This window comes from Eubalaena glacialis, chromosome 10 (genome assembly GCF_028564815.1).
Source record: "Eubalaena glacialis isolate mEubGla1 chromosome 10, mEubGla1.1.hap2.+ XY, whole genome shotgun sequence".
In the NCBI taxonomy this organism is placed as follows: Eukaryota; Metazoa; Chordata; class Mammalia; order Artiodactyla; family Balaenidae; genus Eubalaena; species Eubalaena glacialis.
In genome coordinates this window covers 71111687-71129721 of record NC_083725.1, presented here as the reverse complement: position 1 = coordinate 71129721, position 18035 = coordinate 71111687, and the positions used below count along the sequence as shown (strand labels likewise).

The following is an 18035-nucleotide window of genomic DNA, read 5'->3' as shown; positions in this document are numbered from 1 at the left end:
GGTGGTTATGAACCTCAGGACTTTTTTTAGCACCAGATGGTGGAGCTCTCCTGCCAGCTCAGCTTCTTGGGGCTTCTCAGGTACGGGTGGTGCTGCTTGAAGGAGCCTGTGCCTTCACGTGGGGTGGGGGAAAGGAGAAGCCAGTAGGGCTGGGTAAAGCCTTGTCCTGTGCCCTTCGTCCCTTCTTCCCCTCTAACCCAGCTTCAGTAGGGCTCAGAGAGGACGCAGGGGGTGAGGGAAGGCCAGAGTGGTATCTTGTTCCTAGTTTCTGGGCAGTGGGCCCCCTCCCCAGCAGGAGAGAAGGGTTTAGAACCGTTTTTCCTCAGGCTGGGCGGTAATGAGCAGCTCCTTGTTCCCGAAGTCCCACCAGGCCGTCATGTGGAACGCCATGTTGGTTAGGACAACAGTATACTCCAGGATGGCAAAAATGGTGTATACTGTGGTAAGGACACAAGGAACAGGGCGTGATAAGCCTCCTTCACTACCTTCCAGGGGCCTCTTGATAGATCACCACCACTGCATCACTACGCAAAGAACACAATGGCAGGCAGTCCCCAAGACCACTGCCACTGCCATATTGCACATTACAGAAAACATCACAACTGTCCCATAGCCACTGTGACCACCTACGGATCCTCGCCTGGCCTCACCTCCAGCCTCACAATACATGTTGTGCCGAAAGTACGCAGCCAGCGCCGTGAAGAAGGAGACGAAGTTGATGATGAAGAGCCGCTGTTTCCAGTTGTACGACTTGCGATCCTAGGGGATGGGCTGTCTGATCACTCTGCAGTTTGTTAGATATGTGCGGACAGCCTCCCCTCTTGGCCCCAACTCCTAAGAGCTGAGTCTTACCTCCTTTGGTCGTGGAAGGGGGCAGAGGCAGGGGCAGCAGGAATGATGGGCATTTCATACCCCTGCATTTGGTGTAATGAGGCCAAGGCACAGTGGGGTCCCTGTCCCTCCCATTTCAGGGGGACAGAGTATGAAAGTTACTTGGAGTTACCCACCAACCCAACACCTCCAGATGCTGTGGGGAAAAGAAAAGTATGGGGGGCGGGGGGCAGGGCCGGGGGGAGGCACCTGAGTTATTACAGACCACAGACCCCTGACGCAGTGTTCCTGCTGCAGCCTGGGTGCTGCCCCTCATTCTACTCCCACTTGGAGGCACCACCTCTTCTAGTCTCCATTTTCCCATGCTACCCAAACACAGCCCCAGATTCTGATCAATCACCCTCCACTTGTCCCCAAGCCCAGCCCCGGCCCCAGTTCGCAAAAAAATTCCATTTCCCACCTCACCATTACCCGCATCCTGAGGACGAGTGTCCTTGATTTTCCTCTGGGCCACCTGGAGCCCCACTAGGCGTAGACCGTACCTCTTGACTTACTGTGTGCTTCTTGGTCAGCCGCCAGAGAATGCAGGTGAGGAGCATGTGACTGAGGGATGAGGCGATGAACACAATGAAAGCATTTTCATGGATGGCTGGAGGGAGAGAGGAGGGTTGGGAGCATGCACCGCAGGGAGCACCCAAAGCCCTGCGCCATAAGGTCAGGGGGCGGGGGTGGGGGGCAGGGACATCCCCTCCCGGAACCCTTCCCCGCTCCTCCTTCCCTTGTCTGGGCACCCACTGAAGTCCTCGGAAGAGGAGACATAGGTGAGCACTAGCAGCGCAAGGTTCTCCACGATGTTGAGGCCGAAATTGAGGCGGCAAAGCTGGCGGTAGCCGGGACACGGGGAGGCGCAGCTGAGGTAGTGGTTCCAGTAGGCGAAGGCCACCAAGAAGCGGGGTGCTGAGTGTAGGCCAATGCAGAAGCGCCATACGTAGCGCTGGGGCACCTCTCCGCCAATGGCCGAGCTCACTGACGGCAGGTAATTGGGCACCTAGAGAGTTGTGAACCATCTGGGCACCGGCCCCCTGCCGGCCCCACCCACCCTGAGATCTTTCTCTCTGTGTAATCACCTTGACACTCAGAAGGCTCTGCTCCAGTCCCCTCCCTCCAGGATGTCCTCCTTCAGAGCCCCAGAGCTCTCCAGGGAGACCTCCCCTTCCAGGCCCTGGGCCCCCAGTATGCCTGGTTCTCATTCCCTAGCCAGCCTGGGGTTTGTGCTGGGGCAGAGTGGGACCGCCTCCGTCTCCCTCCAGGTGGCTGGGAAAGCTATAGGCAGGTTCAGATGCTCTCTGAGCCCACAGCACAGGGCTGTGACCTGGATAAGGTCCTGTGGGAGGGTCCATGAGCCCAGCAACCCAGATTCAGTCCCGAGGACAGAAACGAGTCACAGAGCATCTGAGCTTCCTCGGTACAGCGCTGGATTCACCGCCCAGCTAAGCTGTTCCTGACTGCTCCCAGCTTCACTTTTTCTTCTGGTCAGGGGTACCAAGGTAGTAGAGGGTGCTGTGAGATCCTAGGGGAGCTGGGCCAGAAGATACCTTCACTCTGGTCATGTTTAAGAAAACGGGTGCTCCTAACCTGGGGTAGTCTAAGAAAATGACCCTGTTCTTATGCATCTCTCTCATCCGTCTTCCTCAAAGGCTGGAATTCCCTCACTCCTTAAGGAACTGGAGTGTCATTCTTTAAAGCTGAGGAAGGAGGAGATAATATCACACAGCTGCAAGGACTGGTGTGTTGCTTATTTTGGAGGGTGAGAGAATGGGGGATGGATGAACAGTAGTTTCGATGGGCACAGGAAGGCCAGGAATAGGAAGAGGATCTCTTAGACTCGGGGGCCTAGAGCAGTATGTCTCAAACTTTAATATGCATACGAGTCACCTGGAATTGTGTGGGAATGCAGAGGGTCTGGAATCTGAGAATCTGCATTTCTAAAAGATTCCATGACTGCGGAAGCTACCAGTCTGTTGCCCACACTTTCCGTGGACTTTTTCAGACCTTCAACAGGAGCCAGAGCAGTGCCAGAGCCCAGAAACCCAGAGAGGGAATGACCCTGCTGTGACTATGGCAGGACAAGTCTTCAGAGATGGAGTTCTGGAAGACCCCTTCCTTTCTCCCAGTGGGGATGCTGAATGGGTCTCCAGAGTGGCTGGGAAGGCAGGCAATGTTGGAGGCAGCTCACAGGGCAGGGGTGGGCCTGGGACAGGACCAGCCAGGGCCTTCACGAGCCTTCACAGAAACGGAGATGGATTCCCCTCAGCACTGTCAGAGGAAGCTAAGTGCAGAGCTCTCAGAGAGAGGGTGATGCTATCGAGGCCATGGCTTGAGATACCATAGCTTGAGACCAGGCTCAGATATTCACTCTGAGTAATCAGTGAAGGGCAACATGGAGGCTTTGGAGCCACACAAACCTGGGTCTACATCCCAGCTCTGCCTTTATTAGCTGGCTGACCTTGAGCAAGTCACTTCACCTCTCTGAGTTTTGATTTCCTCATTGGCAAAATAGGGATGACATCACCTACCTTGCAGGGGATGGTAAATACTAAATATAATGTATGCAAGGCATCTGCAGTGTCTGGCACACAGTGAGTACAAGCGATGGCTTTCAGAAGGCAGACTTTCCTGAAAAGCCTGTAAATTGGCTGTGATCTATGTGGCTACTGAACATGGGAAGGCCGATTTATGAGTGAAAGGTGGGAATCATATCTTGACTGGACACTTCTGAGACCTCCAAGCCTCCTTACTTGACTTTTCTGCCTCTCTGGGTAGGTCCCCTGAGTAGGGTTAGTGGGAGTGTTGCCTCCACTTCCTAGAATATTCATTCTGAAAACTCCTGCCCCAATCTCAGCTACTTTAAGGGGAACAGTACCAACATCTAAGGCTTGGCTGGGAGAGCCCAGAGTATTCAAGGGCCTAGAGCCCTGACTGATGCTGGGAAAGAGGTAAAGGGTAGAGATGGCACGGATTTAGGGGGATGCCTCAGGAGGATGAGGATTAGAGCCCTGTGGCTGCTCGTCCCATCCTCACAAACTCCTCTCAAATTAAGGGTGGGGGCAGGATTCTAAGAGCAGGGATTGCCTCCCTCATCACACACACACACACACACACACACACACACACACACACACACACACACACACGCTTAATCAGGTATAGATACTCATATATTCCCCCGCCATTCCGAGTACACAAGTTCCCCACTCACCAACTATGCCAACAACAAGCAACATGAGCTATCAGAGCCCAGGTACACAGCTCACCGCACACCTCCCCAAAAGCCCAGAGCTAAGGGTACTGAGAAATGCAAACATAAGCTCTTTCTCCAAGAATAGAAACCCTTTGGCCTGGAAGATATGGCTCAGTGGATCTATGGCAGGGCAGTAGATCAGAAATTCACATGGTATAAAGGGAGAGGGTCCAAAAACGTCCTTATCATAGAACCTCATGTTTCACCATTAGAGGTTCATTCCTCTGGCCTCAGATAAAAGTCCCCTGAAATTATGGATGACTTTTCTTTATACCTTACCACCCCTCCCCCTCCCCACCAACTGGACAAAAACTCCCATTCCTGTCAATCCTACTTGCTACTCTTCTCTGGACTCCATCCCCTCTTCTCTAACCTCATAGTCCCCCATCTTAGCTCTGGAATCCCCTGTACCATGAGCTATTGCACTAGCTTCCTCACTGGTCTCCCTACTCTTGCCCCCTGCCCTTGAATCTGTTCTCCACTCAGGAGCCAGAATGGTCTTCTAAAGCTCAAATCTGATCGTGTCCCTTCCCTGCTTAAAATCTTTCCAAAGCTCCCCATTGCCCTCTGGATAAAATCAAAAGTTGTCCGCCTAGCACTCACAAAGGTCCTTCTTCACCCCACAGCAACAATTCCCCCGCCTCCAGGAAGGAAGTCTCCAACATCCAAGCCGGTTTAAGTGCTTCTCCTGGGCCCAGCATCCCTGTGCTCCCTTTTATCACAGAAGGGATCTCATCTCACAGTGCTGTGACTGTCTGTGCCTAGGTCTGTCTCTTGGAGGAATAAGATGCTAAGGGCAAGTCCATGTTCAATTCCATGCCGCTGACACACAACCTCCACCCCTGGGCCCTCAAGAAAGGCTTGATGGACTGCTCTTGGAGGCAGGAACTCCTTCTAGGTTTCTAGCTGGCAAAGCTCTGAGTGGATATAGGTTGTGGGGCCTGAGACTGCCAGAGGAGAAACAAAGCTAGAAGAAGCCAGGACAGGGCTGGGCGTCTTCTCAGGTCAGGCCCCTAGTCTGGGCTAAAGCCACCTGTTACTTCTCCTGGCTCCCGGCCTCATCTTACCTCCTCAGTCCTGGCTTCCTTTCCAGTCTGGTCTTTCTTCAGCCCCCTTCTCCCTCTCGCAATCTCTCCTGCCTATTCCCACTCTCTTCCCTTCCCCCAGGCCCCCTCTGCTCCCCTGTACCCGCTACAATCCTCTTCTACTCTTGGAGGACTGTGACTCTACTTTCCCTGAGTCTCTCTCCCCAGATTCCCCCCACCTCTGACTTTCCCCCCACCATCCTTTTATCCCTCTCCCCTCTCTCTGTCCCTCCGCCTTCTCTCCTACTGTCTGACTCCACCCTTATCACCATCTCCTGACCTGGCCCGGACCCAGGTGCTGGGGAGCCTGGCACTCACCCCACAGTCAGTGGCCACTGTGTACTCAAAGTGGAACACCAGGGACCAGATGATGCAGAAGAAGAAGCCAAACACGGGGAAAGTGATGACCCACCAGACCATGGCCGTGAAGCGGAGCCGGAACACGGTCCCATCGGGGTCCAAGGGCTGGGAGGCCGCAGAGAACATCCTGTAGGGAGTGGTGCCCAGGCAGGGCAAGGGACACAACTTGGGGCCTGGTGGGGTTACCTGGGCCTAGGAAGGTGGGGCCTTTTCCAGAGCTGGCTTTTCAGAGTATAGGGAAGAGCCAGAGTATAAAGAGTAGGAAGGGCATAAAGGAAAAAGGAAAGCAGTGCAGAAGAGGAGGTACAGAGGGAGATGGGGCAGGAACAGCAGAGAGACAGGGTCAGCTCACAGGAATCCCCTTGGCACACTGGTCCTATACGTTCACCTCTTGAAGAGTATGGAGAATAGAGGCTCCCAGTGGCCTGGACATGGGAGCTCTGATGGCCCACCTCATTCCCATGACCCTCATACCCACTCAGGAGAAGGGTCAGAGGTGGAAGGGTTATTATTCCCATTCCACAGAAGGGAAGACCAAGGCCCAGAACTATGCTAGGATCAAACATTAGGACTAAGGCCTCTTGCCACTTGATAGCTTAAGGCTCCAAGTCAAGGTTTTCTTCAGGCCAAGTAACCTAGATAAAGGACCTTGGCTCAGACTGGCCCAAGCCCTCCCACTGACCCTGTCTGACCACATTCCTGCTCTTCACCCAAGTTCAACTAGGAACAGTGGGAGGGCCCCATAACCTATTTCAATGGGACCACAGGCTACCAGCCATCCCACCCCCAGGCTCAGAATGATCCAAGCCTCAGGCCAGCAGCACCCTAACCCCGAGATACCAGAGTTCCCTCCGGAGGCCCAGACCTCTATCTCCTTCCTCTCTGAGAAGACCATGTCACCCGATCCAAGATTTTCGGGAACTGAGGGTCATAGGAACCTTCTCCGCTCAGGTTGAGTCTCCTGTGCTGGGCCAGACCCAGGAAGGACAGACCCAGACTGAGGCGGCTGGGCTTCTTCTGCTCCCTCTCCCTCTGGGCAGAGAACTCCCTCCCCCACCCCCACTGCGCCGACCACCATGACCCTTCACGCTGGGCTTCCTTCTGGAGGGCAGATTTGTATTAAAAGGCCTAGGACCAAATCTCCCCTGGGGACTCTGACCTCCCTCCATTAAGGGAACCCTAGTCTACTAGTCCAGCTCAGCATCAGGGAATCAGGGTGGGGGTAGGCGCGCTAAGCAACACTCACACTGGGTGCTGAAGGATCCGGGGCTTGGGTTGAGGGCTCTAGCCAGACTGAGACTGCTCTAAGACTGGAGGGTGCCACCCCCGGTTCCCGAGGGCCTGCCTCCCGCCCACAGAGCCCGGGTCTCCACGCCTTCCCCGGGCACACAGCCTTGCCACGACCAACAAGGCCATGTCATAAATCCCAGAACACTCTGCAAAGGTAAGAATGATAGTGGCCAAGGTTGGCCCACAGCAGATCCCTTTGCCAGACACGGGGGTGGGGACCTTTCTGAGGGTTGGCTCCAGGCATGTAGGCAGGTTTCTGGGAAGGGAAAGGGAGAAAGCAGAATAGGATTTAGCCCCTTTCTGTTGGAGCAGGACTGAATATGTTTGTTGGGCCCCATCAGAGAGCTAGCTAATCTTAAACAATAGATTCGCGGTCCAAAAGAGATCTAGACAGGCCTGAACATGAGGTATCAGTGTCCAGCCTGTACCTGTGCAGAAACAGCTAGTGGCAGCTCAGGCTGCATTAACAGAGGTCTAACAGCCAGTAATAGGAATAGAACAGTCCTGATTTGGGCTGTACTTCCAAGGCCATATGAAGTCCTATGCCCAGATCAGGGCCTAGGAGAGAACAGTGATCAACTGGGCCAAGTCCAGGGGCACATGTCTTGTAAGGATTGCCTGAAGGAACTGGAGCTATGCTACCTGAGAAGAGTAAACTCAGGGGACCCTCCTCCCCTGCCATTACTGCCCTCCCATCTCCGCAGGGCTGGCTGGAAGCCAGGTGGAAAAAGTAGCTCCAAGGGTCCCAAAGCAGAGCCAAAGCCAGGACAGAGATTCACCAGAAAGAGGGTGTATGCTCACTATAAAAAAGAGCCTTCTAACTGTTAGTTACTAAGTCTCCTCGGAATCAGCTGCCTGGGAAGGAAAGAAGCTCCCCATCACTGGGGATGTGCAAGCAGAGGCAATGTCATCTATTGGTAATTATAGACTAAGGCTACTTCTTTCATTCCTCAGTTGGCCATTCCTGGGATACTCTGGGTGAGAAATTCAGAGTATACGTGAAAATTCCCAGGTGTATCCATCACAGTAGTCCCAGGGAGTAGTGACAAAATACCCCTGGGGTCACTAGGCCTAGTCTTGCCCCAGAGAGGCCAGGTACCCCTCCAGCAGCTACCTATGCCTTAGCTCCCTATCTAGTATGTTGAGAATGGGTTATAAGTATGCTGAGGTTACTGATCCCATTATCATTTGGAGCCAGCCACGAGGACCAGAGCAAACAGCCTACTCCGTCTAACTCCATATGCCACACAAATATTATAATTCTCTGTATGGACTATGACTGCATTATATCATGCCTTCCTTTTCCCAGGGCATTGAGCTAATATGTGTGTGTGTGTGTGTGTGTGTGTGTGTGTGTGTGTGTGTGTGTGTCGGGGGGGGGGTCCTATCCATTTATTCAACAAAAACTTTTTTTTTCCTGGCCGCGCTGCGTGGCATGCGGGATCTTAGTTCCTCGACCAGGGATCGAACCCGTGCCCCCTGCAGTGGAAGCACAAAGTCTTAACCACTGGACCACCAGGGAAGTCCCTCAACAAATACTTTCTGATTCAGATGCAGTGCCCATCTTCAAGGAGCTCCCAGCCTAGTAGGGAAGAGAGACACAAATATAATGTGATAGAACTATATCAGAGAGAACACCTGGAACTATGGGCACCCAGAGGAGGGAGTGATTAAGCTTGCCCCGTGGAGCCTGCAGAAAGCTTTTTGGAGGAGGAGACACATGAGAAGGGTTTTGCAGGATGAAGAGGAGTTGGCCAGGGTAATAGAACATTTGATGCATTATCTAAGGTGAGAACTAGGTCAGGAGAGGCTGTTGGATGGATCCTTTCTGATCTTCCCCCTCAGATCACCTGGTCACCCCCTTTTCTTCCAGTCCTGTTCTTTCTGATAGCTCCCAGCCCTGAGTCTCACCAGGCTGGATGCCCACAACTCAAGGCCCACATCTATCCACTGACAAATCAAGAAGAGGGAAAACTTGAAGTCATATGAACAAAAGAGGTGGGCCCCAATCCCTGCTAGCCAGATCCCACTCCTGGTTGTACCCCTTTTTTCTCAAGAAAATGCTCTTTATAGGAAGGTGGAAGCTCAGCTGATTGGGGGCCTTCTGAGCTCTCTGTGAGGCTAGTTCAAGGGTCCATGTCCAGGCTCTGCCTCTTTCCCACCTAGAGACCCTTGGCTAACTTCCTCTCCTGCCCTGTCTTCCAACTTGACAATCTCCTTTTCCTCTTCCTCCTTCTGCTCCTCCCCCTTCACATTTCCCAAACCGCGTTCCTATTTCCTCCACCTGGAGCTCTACACTAACCCTGAGAAGGAGGAGGACAGGAATTAGCAACCCTGATAGACATGGGGAAACTGAGGCTCAGTCTCTGAATTTCAGGTAATATACAGAGTCAGTGGATGAACTATGAGGATAACAAAGGTCCACACAGGTCTCACCCCATTTACACCCATAACATACAGAGAAAGAACTCTCACAACTTTCTTCCTGGCCCAGCACCCTATATCCCTGTCCAAGAGGGTGTATGGCCACCTGTGGAACCTCAGAGGTCATGGGACCTACCCCAGAAAACACATGTACACACACATAATCAGGTCCCCAACCAGACAGACACAGATATAGTCTCTCTCACACACATACCCCACTCAAAGCCATTATAGTCGTGTCCCTCACAGTTAACACATGCACATATACATAATCACATTCCCGTAGAGACAGGCACAGCCCACAGTGCCACACTAAAAAGCCCCAAATGCCCTCTAGCCCAGTTTTTTTCTCTGTCCCCCAGAAAACCCTGGGGCTGCTGAATCTGCCCCTCTATGAAGTAAGGATTGGGTTCGGGGTTCTGGGGCTGCCCAACTTCAGGGACCCTGGCCCCCAACGACCTCCGTGGAAGGTGGAGGGAGACTAGTCCTTGGGACCTCAATTTGCAGGCATCCCCCCAGCAGCCCAGTATGTTTGATGGCTAATCCTGTTACAATAGAATCAGGATCCAAAATAGATCTGATTGGGCCTGAATATGAGGTATCAGTGCCCCCCCCCACAAGCCCTACCCCACAGTGTGTGGCCGTAGTCTCCTTGAAGTGGAAGAGCAGGGACCAGAGGACGCAGAAGAGGAAGGCGACAAGTGGACAGCAGACCGTGACCAGGGCCACCAGGGTGAAGCGGAGCCGGACCAGGGTCCCATCCCGGTCCAGCGGCAGTGGGACCTGGTACATCTTGTCAGACCTGGGGATGGAGTGGCGTGCTGTCAGGGCCCAAGGTAGTGAGGCTGGGACTCAGTGGTGAAGCTAGCCCTTGTGCTCAGTCCTCAGCTTAGCTACGCTATGGGGTAGAGAGTCTGAGAAGGAAGCCACCTAGCCCCTAAACTTGGACAGCTACTGCCCTGGATGAGGAAGATGGACTCAGAATCCCATGAGAACATTCACCCTCAATTTCAGAGGAAAGACAATGAACCAAATCTGTGCTAAGATGAAGCCTGAATAGATTGGGAAAACTTCTCCTCATCCCTATGCCTGGCTTGACAGGCCTAGTACTACAGGAGCTGGTTGAACTAGTCTCTCTTGTTTCAGGAACCAATCCTAAAACCTCCCAGTGAACAGAATGGCCCATCTCCTCCCTCAGACCTTGGAACCTCCATGTTTCAGGGCCTCCTATCAGCTCTCACTGCTTCACCCACCGGCCCAGGGTGCTACTGGACTACCACCGCAGTCCACAGCAGCAAGGACTCCATGGAAGCCAGCAGAACCTCAACCCCCTGCCTGTCCCCACCCGCTGCCTCACGTGTTCTGAGGGTGAAAGGCTTTGCAGAATCAGGCCTGGTGCTAGCCTGGGCTTGCTGTTTGCTAGAGAGAGCTGCCTGGTCAGCTTCTGGAGGCTTCCCAGTGCCCAGGGGCCTATCCGCTCCCCTCTGGAGACTAGGTAAGGGCTCCTGAGGACTGGGCTCCTCCCCACCCCACTCACCCACTCAGATGAGGATATCTAGGGTCATGCACTATACCACTAGCCAAGTATATACCAGCAATCCTAGCCCGGACCCCCTCAGTGTATAGAAGGGGAAGTTGAGGCCAAGAGAGGGGCAGGACCCTGCTCAGGGTCACAAAGCAAATAGAAGGAAGAGCCAGCAGTGGGGAGATGTGGGGCTCACAGTGTCACAAACTGCAGCTCTGGCCTTCCTTGACCCTTTGCTCTCTGGGCCAGAGCTCTGGGCAGAGAGGTCAGGTTAGGTCAGGTTAGGTCAGGTTAGGAGGTAAAAGTGAAGGGGTACCTGTCCATAGGAGAAAAAAACCTAAAAAACCAAATCTTATATAGATGAGTCAGTCAGCCCTGTTCCCACATTAAAGACAGAGGAACCACAACACAGAGAGAGGAAGGTCTTTCCTCAAAGCCATATGCTGAACCTGAGGGAAAGCCATCCTCAGAATTTAGGCTTCTAGTTGCCAAACTAGGGCTGGCTCCGGATACATAAAGAACCTGCTCTTCTGGACTCCAGGACTTTGCCTGGAGATCAAGTCCTAGCTCTTCCTGGCCCCGCCCTCAGGACTCTCTCCTAGTCCCGCCCTCAGGAAGAACCCTGACCTCCAGGAGGCTGGCCTCATGGCATCCGGAACAAGCCAGGTGGATACGCCTCTCATCCATCTTCCTCCACCCACCTCTCTGCCAGGCTCCATCAGGCAGCCTGCCCCAACTGCTCAACCTCCTTTCTCCTTCTGTGGGCCGGGGGTTTCCCAGGAGCAGTGGAAATGGCTCTGGTGGCCCTCCCAAATCAAACACATTCCTACAGTCCTTGGATCATCCCCAAAGACCTTCCCCACCCAGCCCAAACCCAGATTCTGTGGTTGTAATGGTACTAGTCCCCCCTTCCAACATCCCTTCCTGAAGCCAGCTGCTCTGGATCCCTCAGGAATCACTGGGACCCCCAAACCAAAGACCAGATCCTCAGGGAATGACTAGGCAGTGCCCAAGGCAGGGGTTGATAAGAAGGTTTGAGGAACAGTCTGTTCCACTTGTTGGAGGTATGCCTAACCTCCCTTTTAGCTGTGTGACCTTGGGCAAGTCACCTAACCACTCTGGGCCTGTTTTCACAGTTGTACAACATGGGGATCATGTGGTTTGGATGACTAATAAGGCCATACCAACTAGGTTATTCTACTCTCCCAGGCTTCAGGACAGGGAACTCACTATCTGAAGGGCAGCTGTCCAGCCCCAGTCAACTCTAACTTCCACACAGGTACCACTTAACTGAAAACTGCTTTCTTAGGAGTATCCCTACCTTATTTCCAAAGATCCTTAAAGATCTTCTCAGCCTCCAGTTCAAATCCACACTTACTGGGTGCCTTCTGAGTACTAGGCACCCTGCTTAGCACTAGATATACATTGTTTCTTTTAATCCTCACTACAACTCTATGAGGTAGGCGCTATAGCCTGTATATTTCCATTTTACAGAAGAGGCAAGTGAGGCTCAGGGAGGTTAACATTTGCTCAAGGTCACAGGCTAATAGCTGGCAGAGTTGGGATTTGAAACTAATCTAAAGGGTTGCAAAGTCCCCCGCATCTCTCTCCTGGGGCACCTAAGGAAGAATCTGGACCAGGAGTGCCTGCGGGGTGAAGAAGGGAGAGCTCACTCTGGAACATCGGGCCCCTGTCAGGGAGCAAAGGGGAAAGGGGTCAGCTACCCCAGCGGGCACAGCAGCAGTTCCTGGACAGACACCAGGATCCCCACAGCCTGGGGCCGGGCCCTGCGGAGGCCAGACCGTGGCCGAGCTCCCCCAAGTGGGGCTGCCCGGCAGTCCAGCACACCCATCTCCATACTCACCCAGGCATTGGCGGCGAGGAGGCCGCGCCGGCGCAGGCCGGGAGCAGGGAGCACCCGGGGGAAGCCCAGGCCGGGCCCGGGGGGCGAGCGGTGGGGGGCGGGTCGGAGCGGGAACGGCGGGGGCGGGGCCGGCGCGCTTGGGGCGGAACTTGGGGAGGAAACAGCACCCAGATCCTCTGCTGGCCCCTCTCGGCTTCTGCGGCCCGGGACCCCGGGCTGTCCCCCTTAATCTGGCGTCCCCTCATGCCATGCCGATCCAGCACTGGTCTGCCCCACTAATTCCGGCTGCATGGGGGCAGCCGGAAGAGCACTGGACACCTGGGTCTGACACGTTGGATCAGCCACCTTGTCACTTACCTCTCGGCTGCGTTCCATCACCTGTTGAAAGAACATAAAATTAATTCAACAGGACCTCGAATTCTCTCATTTCCTGACCCCAGTCTCTACTCACCTCCCACCCCAATCTAGACGAAATTATCCAGTTTCGCACTTCTGAAACATTAAACCAGTTTGGCCCCAGCCTCGGCACCCCTTCCCCAAACTTTGCACCCCAGAGCCCAATCGGGGCATTTCAGCAAAGGGAAGAGCGCCTCACAGGGAGCGAGATCCCGTGGGGCCCACCCAAGAAACTCTGGGCTACAGCTATTCCCACCTTTTATCAGGAGAGGGCGCCCTGTCCCGCCTGTCGAAACGCAGAGAGCGGATCTCCTGCCCCCCAACCCCACCCCAGTCCTGGTCTCTCTTCACCATGAGAGGGCTGACCCCCAGAAACCAGCCCCCAGGCAGGGTTCCTTCCCCACCCTGACTGACCCCCTAAAGGAATCTGAGGGGGACTCTTGGCTACCTTTGTAAAGACCATCCTACCTCAACGGGGAAAAAGAATGAAGGGACCAGTAATCCCTCCTACAGTTACAATGTGGGATTGTCAGAGCACCTGCAGCAGGACATCTGACCTAGACACCGTTACCATCACATTTTTCCCATTTAAATCCCCACAGTAATAATTAGCACATTTTGAGCACCCCCAGTGTCCCAGGCACTTTTCTACTTTTTTATGTTATACCATTTAATCCTGATAAAAGCCCTATGAGGTAGATACAATTAATATCTCCATTTCACCAATGGAAAACAGAGAAGATAAGTTACCTACTCACACAGCTAGTAAGTGTCAGAAACCAGAAACCAGGAGTCTGGCACCTGAGGTCATTCCCTTAATCACTACATACTGTTAATTCCCGGAAACAAAGGTCCAAATTTGATTAACTTGCCAGAGCCCTTTTGCATGCATCCACTCTTGTTCATTTACTCAGCCTAGGCCCCCTCTGTGACAGGCCCTAGGTTGGGCAATGGTGGGGGACCCAGAGATATCTTGCTCACTCCTGGGGGTCCAAGTCTACAGGCAAGGTGTCTTACTGTAAAACAATAGTTTTCTTGACTTGAATTCTGCCACACCACCTCACCCCACCCCGGCTTTTAAAGTCCCAGGGCAAATGAACAGTTAGTAAAACGTTACTGAAAGAACCACTCCCATTTAGTTTTGATAACTGGATTTAGGTTTTCTTCCTTGGGGCTTCACGCGATGCTTTGTCTAACTCCAACCCACACATGCCTGCTCCTGGCCCTTGTTGCCGGTCTTAACCCCTCGTCTGTTCCTTTGGCTCTAAGTACCATTCCCTGAGGCTGGGTCTCTTCTCCCTGCCTCTAGACTACGCCCCAGTGCCTGAAACTTGAGGTGCTCTAACTGGCCTTTAATTCTCTGGTGATTTGGGCACTTCCCCACCATACAGTCCTGAGTCTGTTTCCTCATCTGTAAAATGGTTTTAGGAATATCCACATTATAGTGTTGTTGTGAGAATTAGATGAGGTAATAGAGCAGTGTGCCAGGTTGATGACAACTAGATGTGTCAGCAACAGTCTGAATTTGTCCTGATTGAGCCTTTTCTGAACTGTCTGACCTCAGCTGTCACTGACCCTCTCTGAATCTGTTTCCTCCACTGTCAGTTTGAAAGACTTATCACCTACTTGATTTATATGAGGAAAAGTGGAAGAAAAAGATGAGCTCTTACTACATGCCAGGGACTATATATGCATTCTTTTATTTGATCCTCTTAATAATCTGATGAGGTAGGTTTGATGAAAGCCATTTTACAGATAATAAAATTGAACAAGCATCTAAGCATCTAGGCTCGACCTTATTCAGGACGCTCTCAGTGTTTGCTGAACTGGCATTTGTCCATTGTCCAAGTAGCTGCTGCTGCTATTGAAGCCTTTCAGTGTCTCCTCCCTCCTGGTTGGTTTGCCTGATGCCTGGACATACCCCAGAGAGGCCTGTGCCTGAAACGGCACCACCATCTTCAAGCTTTAGCCACGATCACTGCTCCACTCCCCTTTCCACATACACATACCAGATATCCCAAGCTGACTGAGCATTTGTTTTCAGGGATGTTCCAGCCCCCATGAGCATAGGGCGGTATAGAAGTGGGGGGCAGAAGAGGGGAAGTGAATGTGGGATATAGTTGTCAAGGAAAGCTTCCTGTAGGAGATCTCCTTCACTGCTTCACTGCCCTCCTATCTCTCCATCATTCTCCCCATTAGCCACATTGGCTCTTCTTACGACACAGATCTGATCATGTCCCGCCCTTGTGGCAAAGTAGTAAATCTTCATGGCTTTTAGCATCAAGGGCAAATTCCTTAGTGTGGTGTTCAATATCTTTCATAATGTGGCCATCTTCCACTCCAGCAACCACTTGTTTTACTTCTAACTATACTCACCTCTTCCATGGAGCTTTGTTTAACTTCCACCTTATCCCTCCCTACCCGCCATGATCTGCCCACCTCCCCACTCCGCAGGCAGCCTTGGATGGCCTTCCATCCCACCCTTATTAGGGCTCTAACCACAATGAAGCAAAATAATCTGTTGCCTGTTTCCCCGACCTTCCTGGGAGCTCATTTAAGGACAGAACCTCCACCTGTTCCGTTTATTTCTGAATCTCTCAGCTTAGCCCAGGCATGCGCATACAGTAAGAGTCCAGAAAATATTTGCTAGATTGATTTAATTGAACTGGATTTTGAAGGATGGGTAGGATTTAGATATATCAAGAAGAGATTTAGGAACTGCAAGAAAGGCCTTTGAAGAATGACTGCTGGGAATAGAGGGTGGAGGCAGAGGGTGCACGGCTCGGGGTGGGGGTGGGAGGTAGGTAAAGTGACACAGACAGAAACAGTGCTAAAAGCATCCAACGTCAGGCCAAACGCTGCCCTGCCTCCTGGGCAGCCTTAGGAAAGTCTTCCTGGGTTGAGGAGGAGTGTTCTTTTTTTCTTCCCAGAGATCTTTTTCATGGCAGAGACATCCTTCTTGGATGGCTTTAAACTACTTACCCTAGGCTCACCCATCTTGCTCTAGCTCCATTCTGCCTCAAATAGTAATTACATCTTCATTGTTCTATAGAACATTCTTTAGCTTCCCTATCACTTCTTTTATTTATTTATTTATTTATTTATTTATTTTTGGCCGTGTTGGGTCTTCGTTGCTGAGAGCAGGCTTTCTCTAGTTGTGGCTCACGGGCTCTAGAGCGCAGGCTCGGTAGTGGTGGCACACGGGCTTAGTTGCTCCGTGGCACGTGGGATCTTCCCAGACCAGGGCTCGAACCCGTGTCCCCTGCATTGGCAGGCGGATTCTTAACTACTGCGCCACCAGTAAAGCCCCTCCCCTATCACTTCTAGGATGAAGTCCCAGTTTGCACCCATGGATACACTGAGTTCTTTCCTGGTCCCACATCTCTGTTCTCCCTGTTCATCTGGCATGGAATGCATCTTTTCCTTGTCTCAGCAAACTCTACCCTTCCTATAAAGGTATAGATTAGCATGACACTTTAGTAAGTTAGGCATGCATGTAGTAATTTCTAGGGCTATCACTAAAATAATAGAAAAAGAATTTAATTTCCAAACTGATGCAGGAATAAAAATGAAATAATCCAAAAGAATGCAAGAAAGGAGATTTAAATGTCCAATAAACATGTGAAAAGATGGTCAACATCATTAGTCACCGGGGAAACGTATAAAAAAAACCACAGTGAGATGCCACTTCACACCCCCTAGCATGGCTATAATTAAAAAAGAAAGAAGAAAGAAAATAACAAGTGTTGGCAAAGATGTGGCTGGCAGGAATGTAAAATGGTACAGCCACTTTGGAAAACAGTTTGGCAGTTCCTCAAGAAGTTAAATATAGAGTTACTATATGACCCTGCAAATCCACTCCTAGGCATAAACACAAGAGAACTGAAAACACATGTCCACAAAAAACTTGTACATGAATGTCCACAGCAGTACTATTCATAGTGGAATAATGGAATAATCATTATTCATGACGAAACAACTCAAATGCCATCCAACTCATGACCGTATAAACAAAATATGGTATATTCATAAAATGGAATATTATTCTCCTATAAAAATGGGTGAAACTGAAACATTATGCTAAGTGAAAGAAGTCAGACACAAAGGCCACGTATTTTATGATTCCATTTATATGAAATGTCCAGAATAGGCAAATCCATTGAGACAGAAAGTGTAGTAGTAAATTGCCAGGAGCTGGGGGGAAGGGGGAGATGTGGAATGATTGCTAATGGGTCTGGGGTTTCTTTTGGGATTATGAAAATGTTCTGGAATTATATAGTGGTGGTAGTTGTACAACCTTGTGAATATACTAAAAACCTCTGAATTGTACACTTCAAATGGGTGAATGTTATATTATGCAAATTATATCTCAATTTTTTAAAAAAAATCTGGCAAAGAGCTGGGCCTCAGTAAATGGCAGTTATTTTTACCAAAAAAAACAAAAAATTTTTTAAAAAGCACAGAAACAGAACATCTGGGGCAAATAGAAAGTCTAAAATGTTAGATAAAATCCTAAATATACCAGTAAATTCATTAAATGCAATTGACTAAATACTCTAGTTAAAAGTCAGATATTCACACAAGATTTATATAAATCTAATTATAAGCCATTTATAAACATTACCCTTCCTTACCAAGTTATAGGAAAAAAAGAAGGAAATCAACATTTACTGCATGCTTACCATGTGCCAAACAGGGGCCCAGTCCTTTGCAAATTCCATGATCTTATTTGACCTTCACAAGCACCTTATGAAACAGAAATTATTGTGCCCACTTTATAGACAATGAAACTGGGGCACAGAACAATTAAATAATTTGTGCAAGGTCTAAAAAGTAGCAGATCTAGGACTTGAACTTAGATCTGTTTGAATCTAACTCTGCTGCTCTTTCCAATGTACCATATAAGAAATTTAGAATCATCTCTCTGGAAGGAAGTCTCTTGTTCTTTTATAATTCTGC

At 51.0% G+C, this 18035-nt stretch overlaps 1 protein-coding gene across 6 annotated transcripts in view; it reads right to left on the bottom strand.

Annotated features, from left to right (window-relative positions):
• The window catches only part of PGAP2 (post-GPI attachment to proteins 2), a 33068-nt gene that overhangs the window by 12924 nt on the left and 2109 nt on the right, over nt 1-18035 (bottom strand). For 2 of the 6 annotated variants that reach the window (XM_061201339.1, XM_061201340.1), the window contains exons 2-6: nt 13038-13058; nt 9919-10093; nt 1627-1879; nt 1374-1480; nt 651-759 (exon numbers count right to left, since the gene is read on the bottom strand). In XM_061201339.1, the coding sequence (XP_061057322.1) occupies nt 651-759; nt 1374-1480; nt 1627-1879; nt 9919-10083 (634 nt within the window). In that variant the 5' untranslated portion in view covers nt 10084-10093; nt 13038-13058. Of the gene's footprint in view, nt 1-34; nt 438-650; nt 760-1373; nt 1481-1626; nt 1880-9918; nt 10094-13037; nt 13059-18035 lie in introns of those variants that run through there. The other 4 variants (XM_061201342.1, XM_061201343.1, XM_061201341.1 and 1 more) reach the window with 4 other exon arrangements.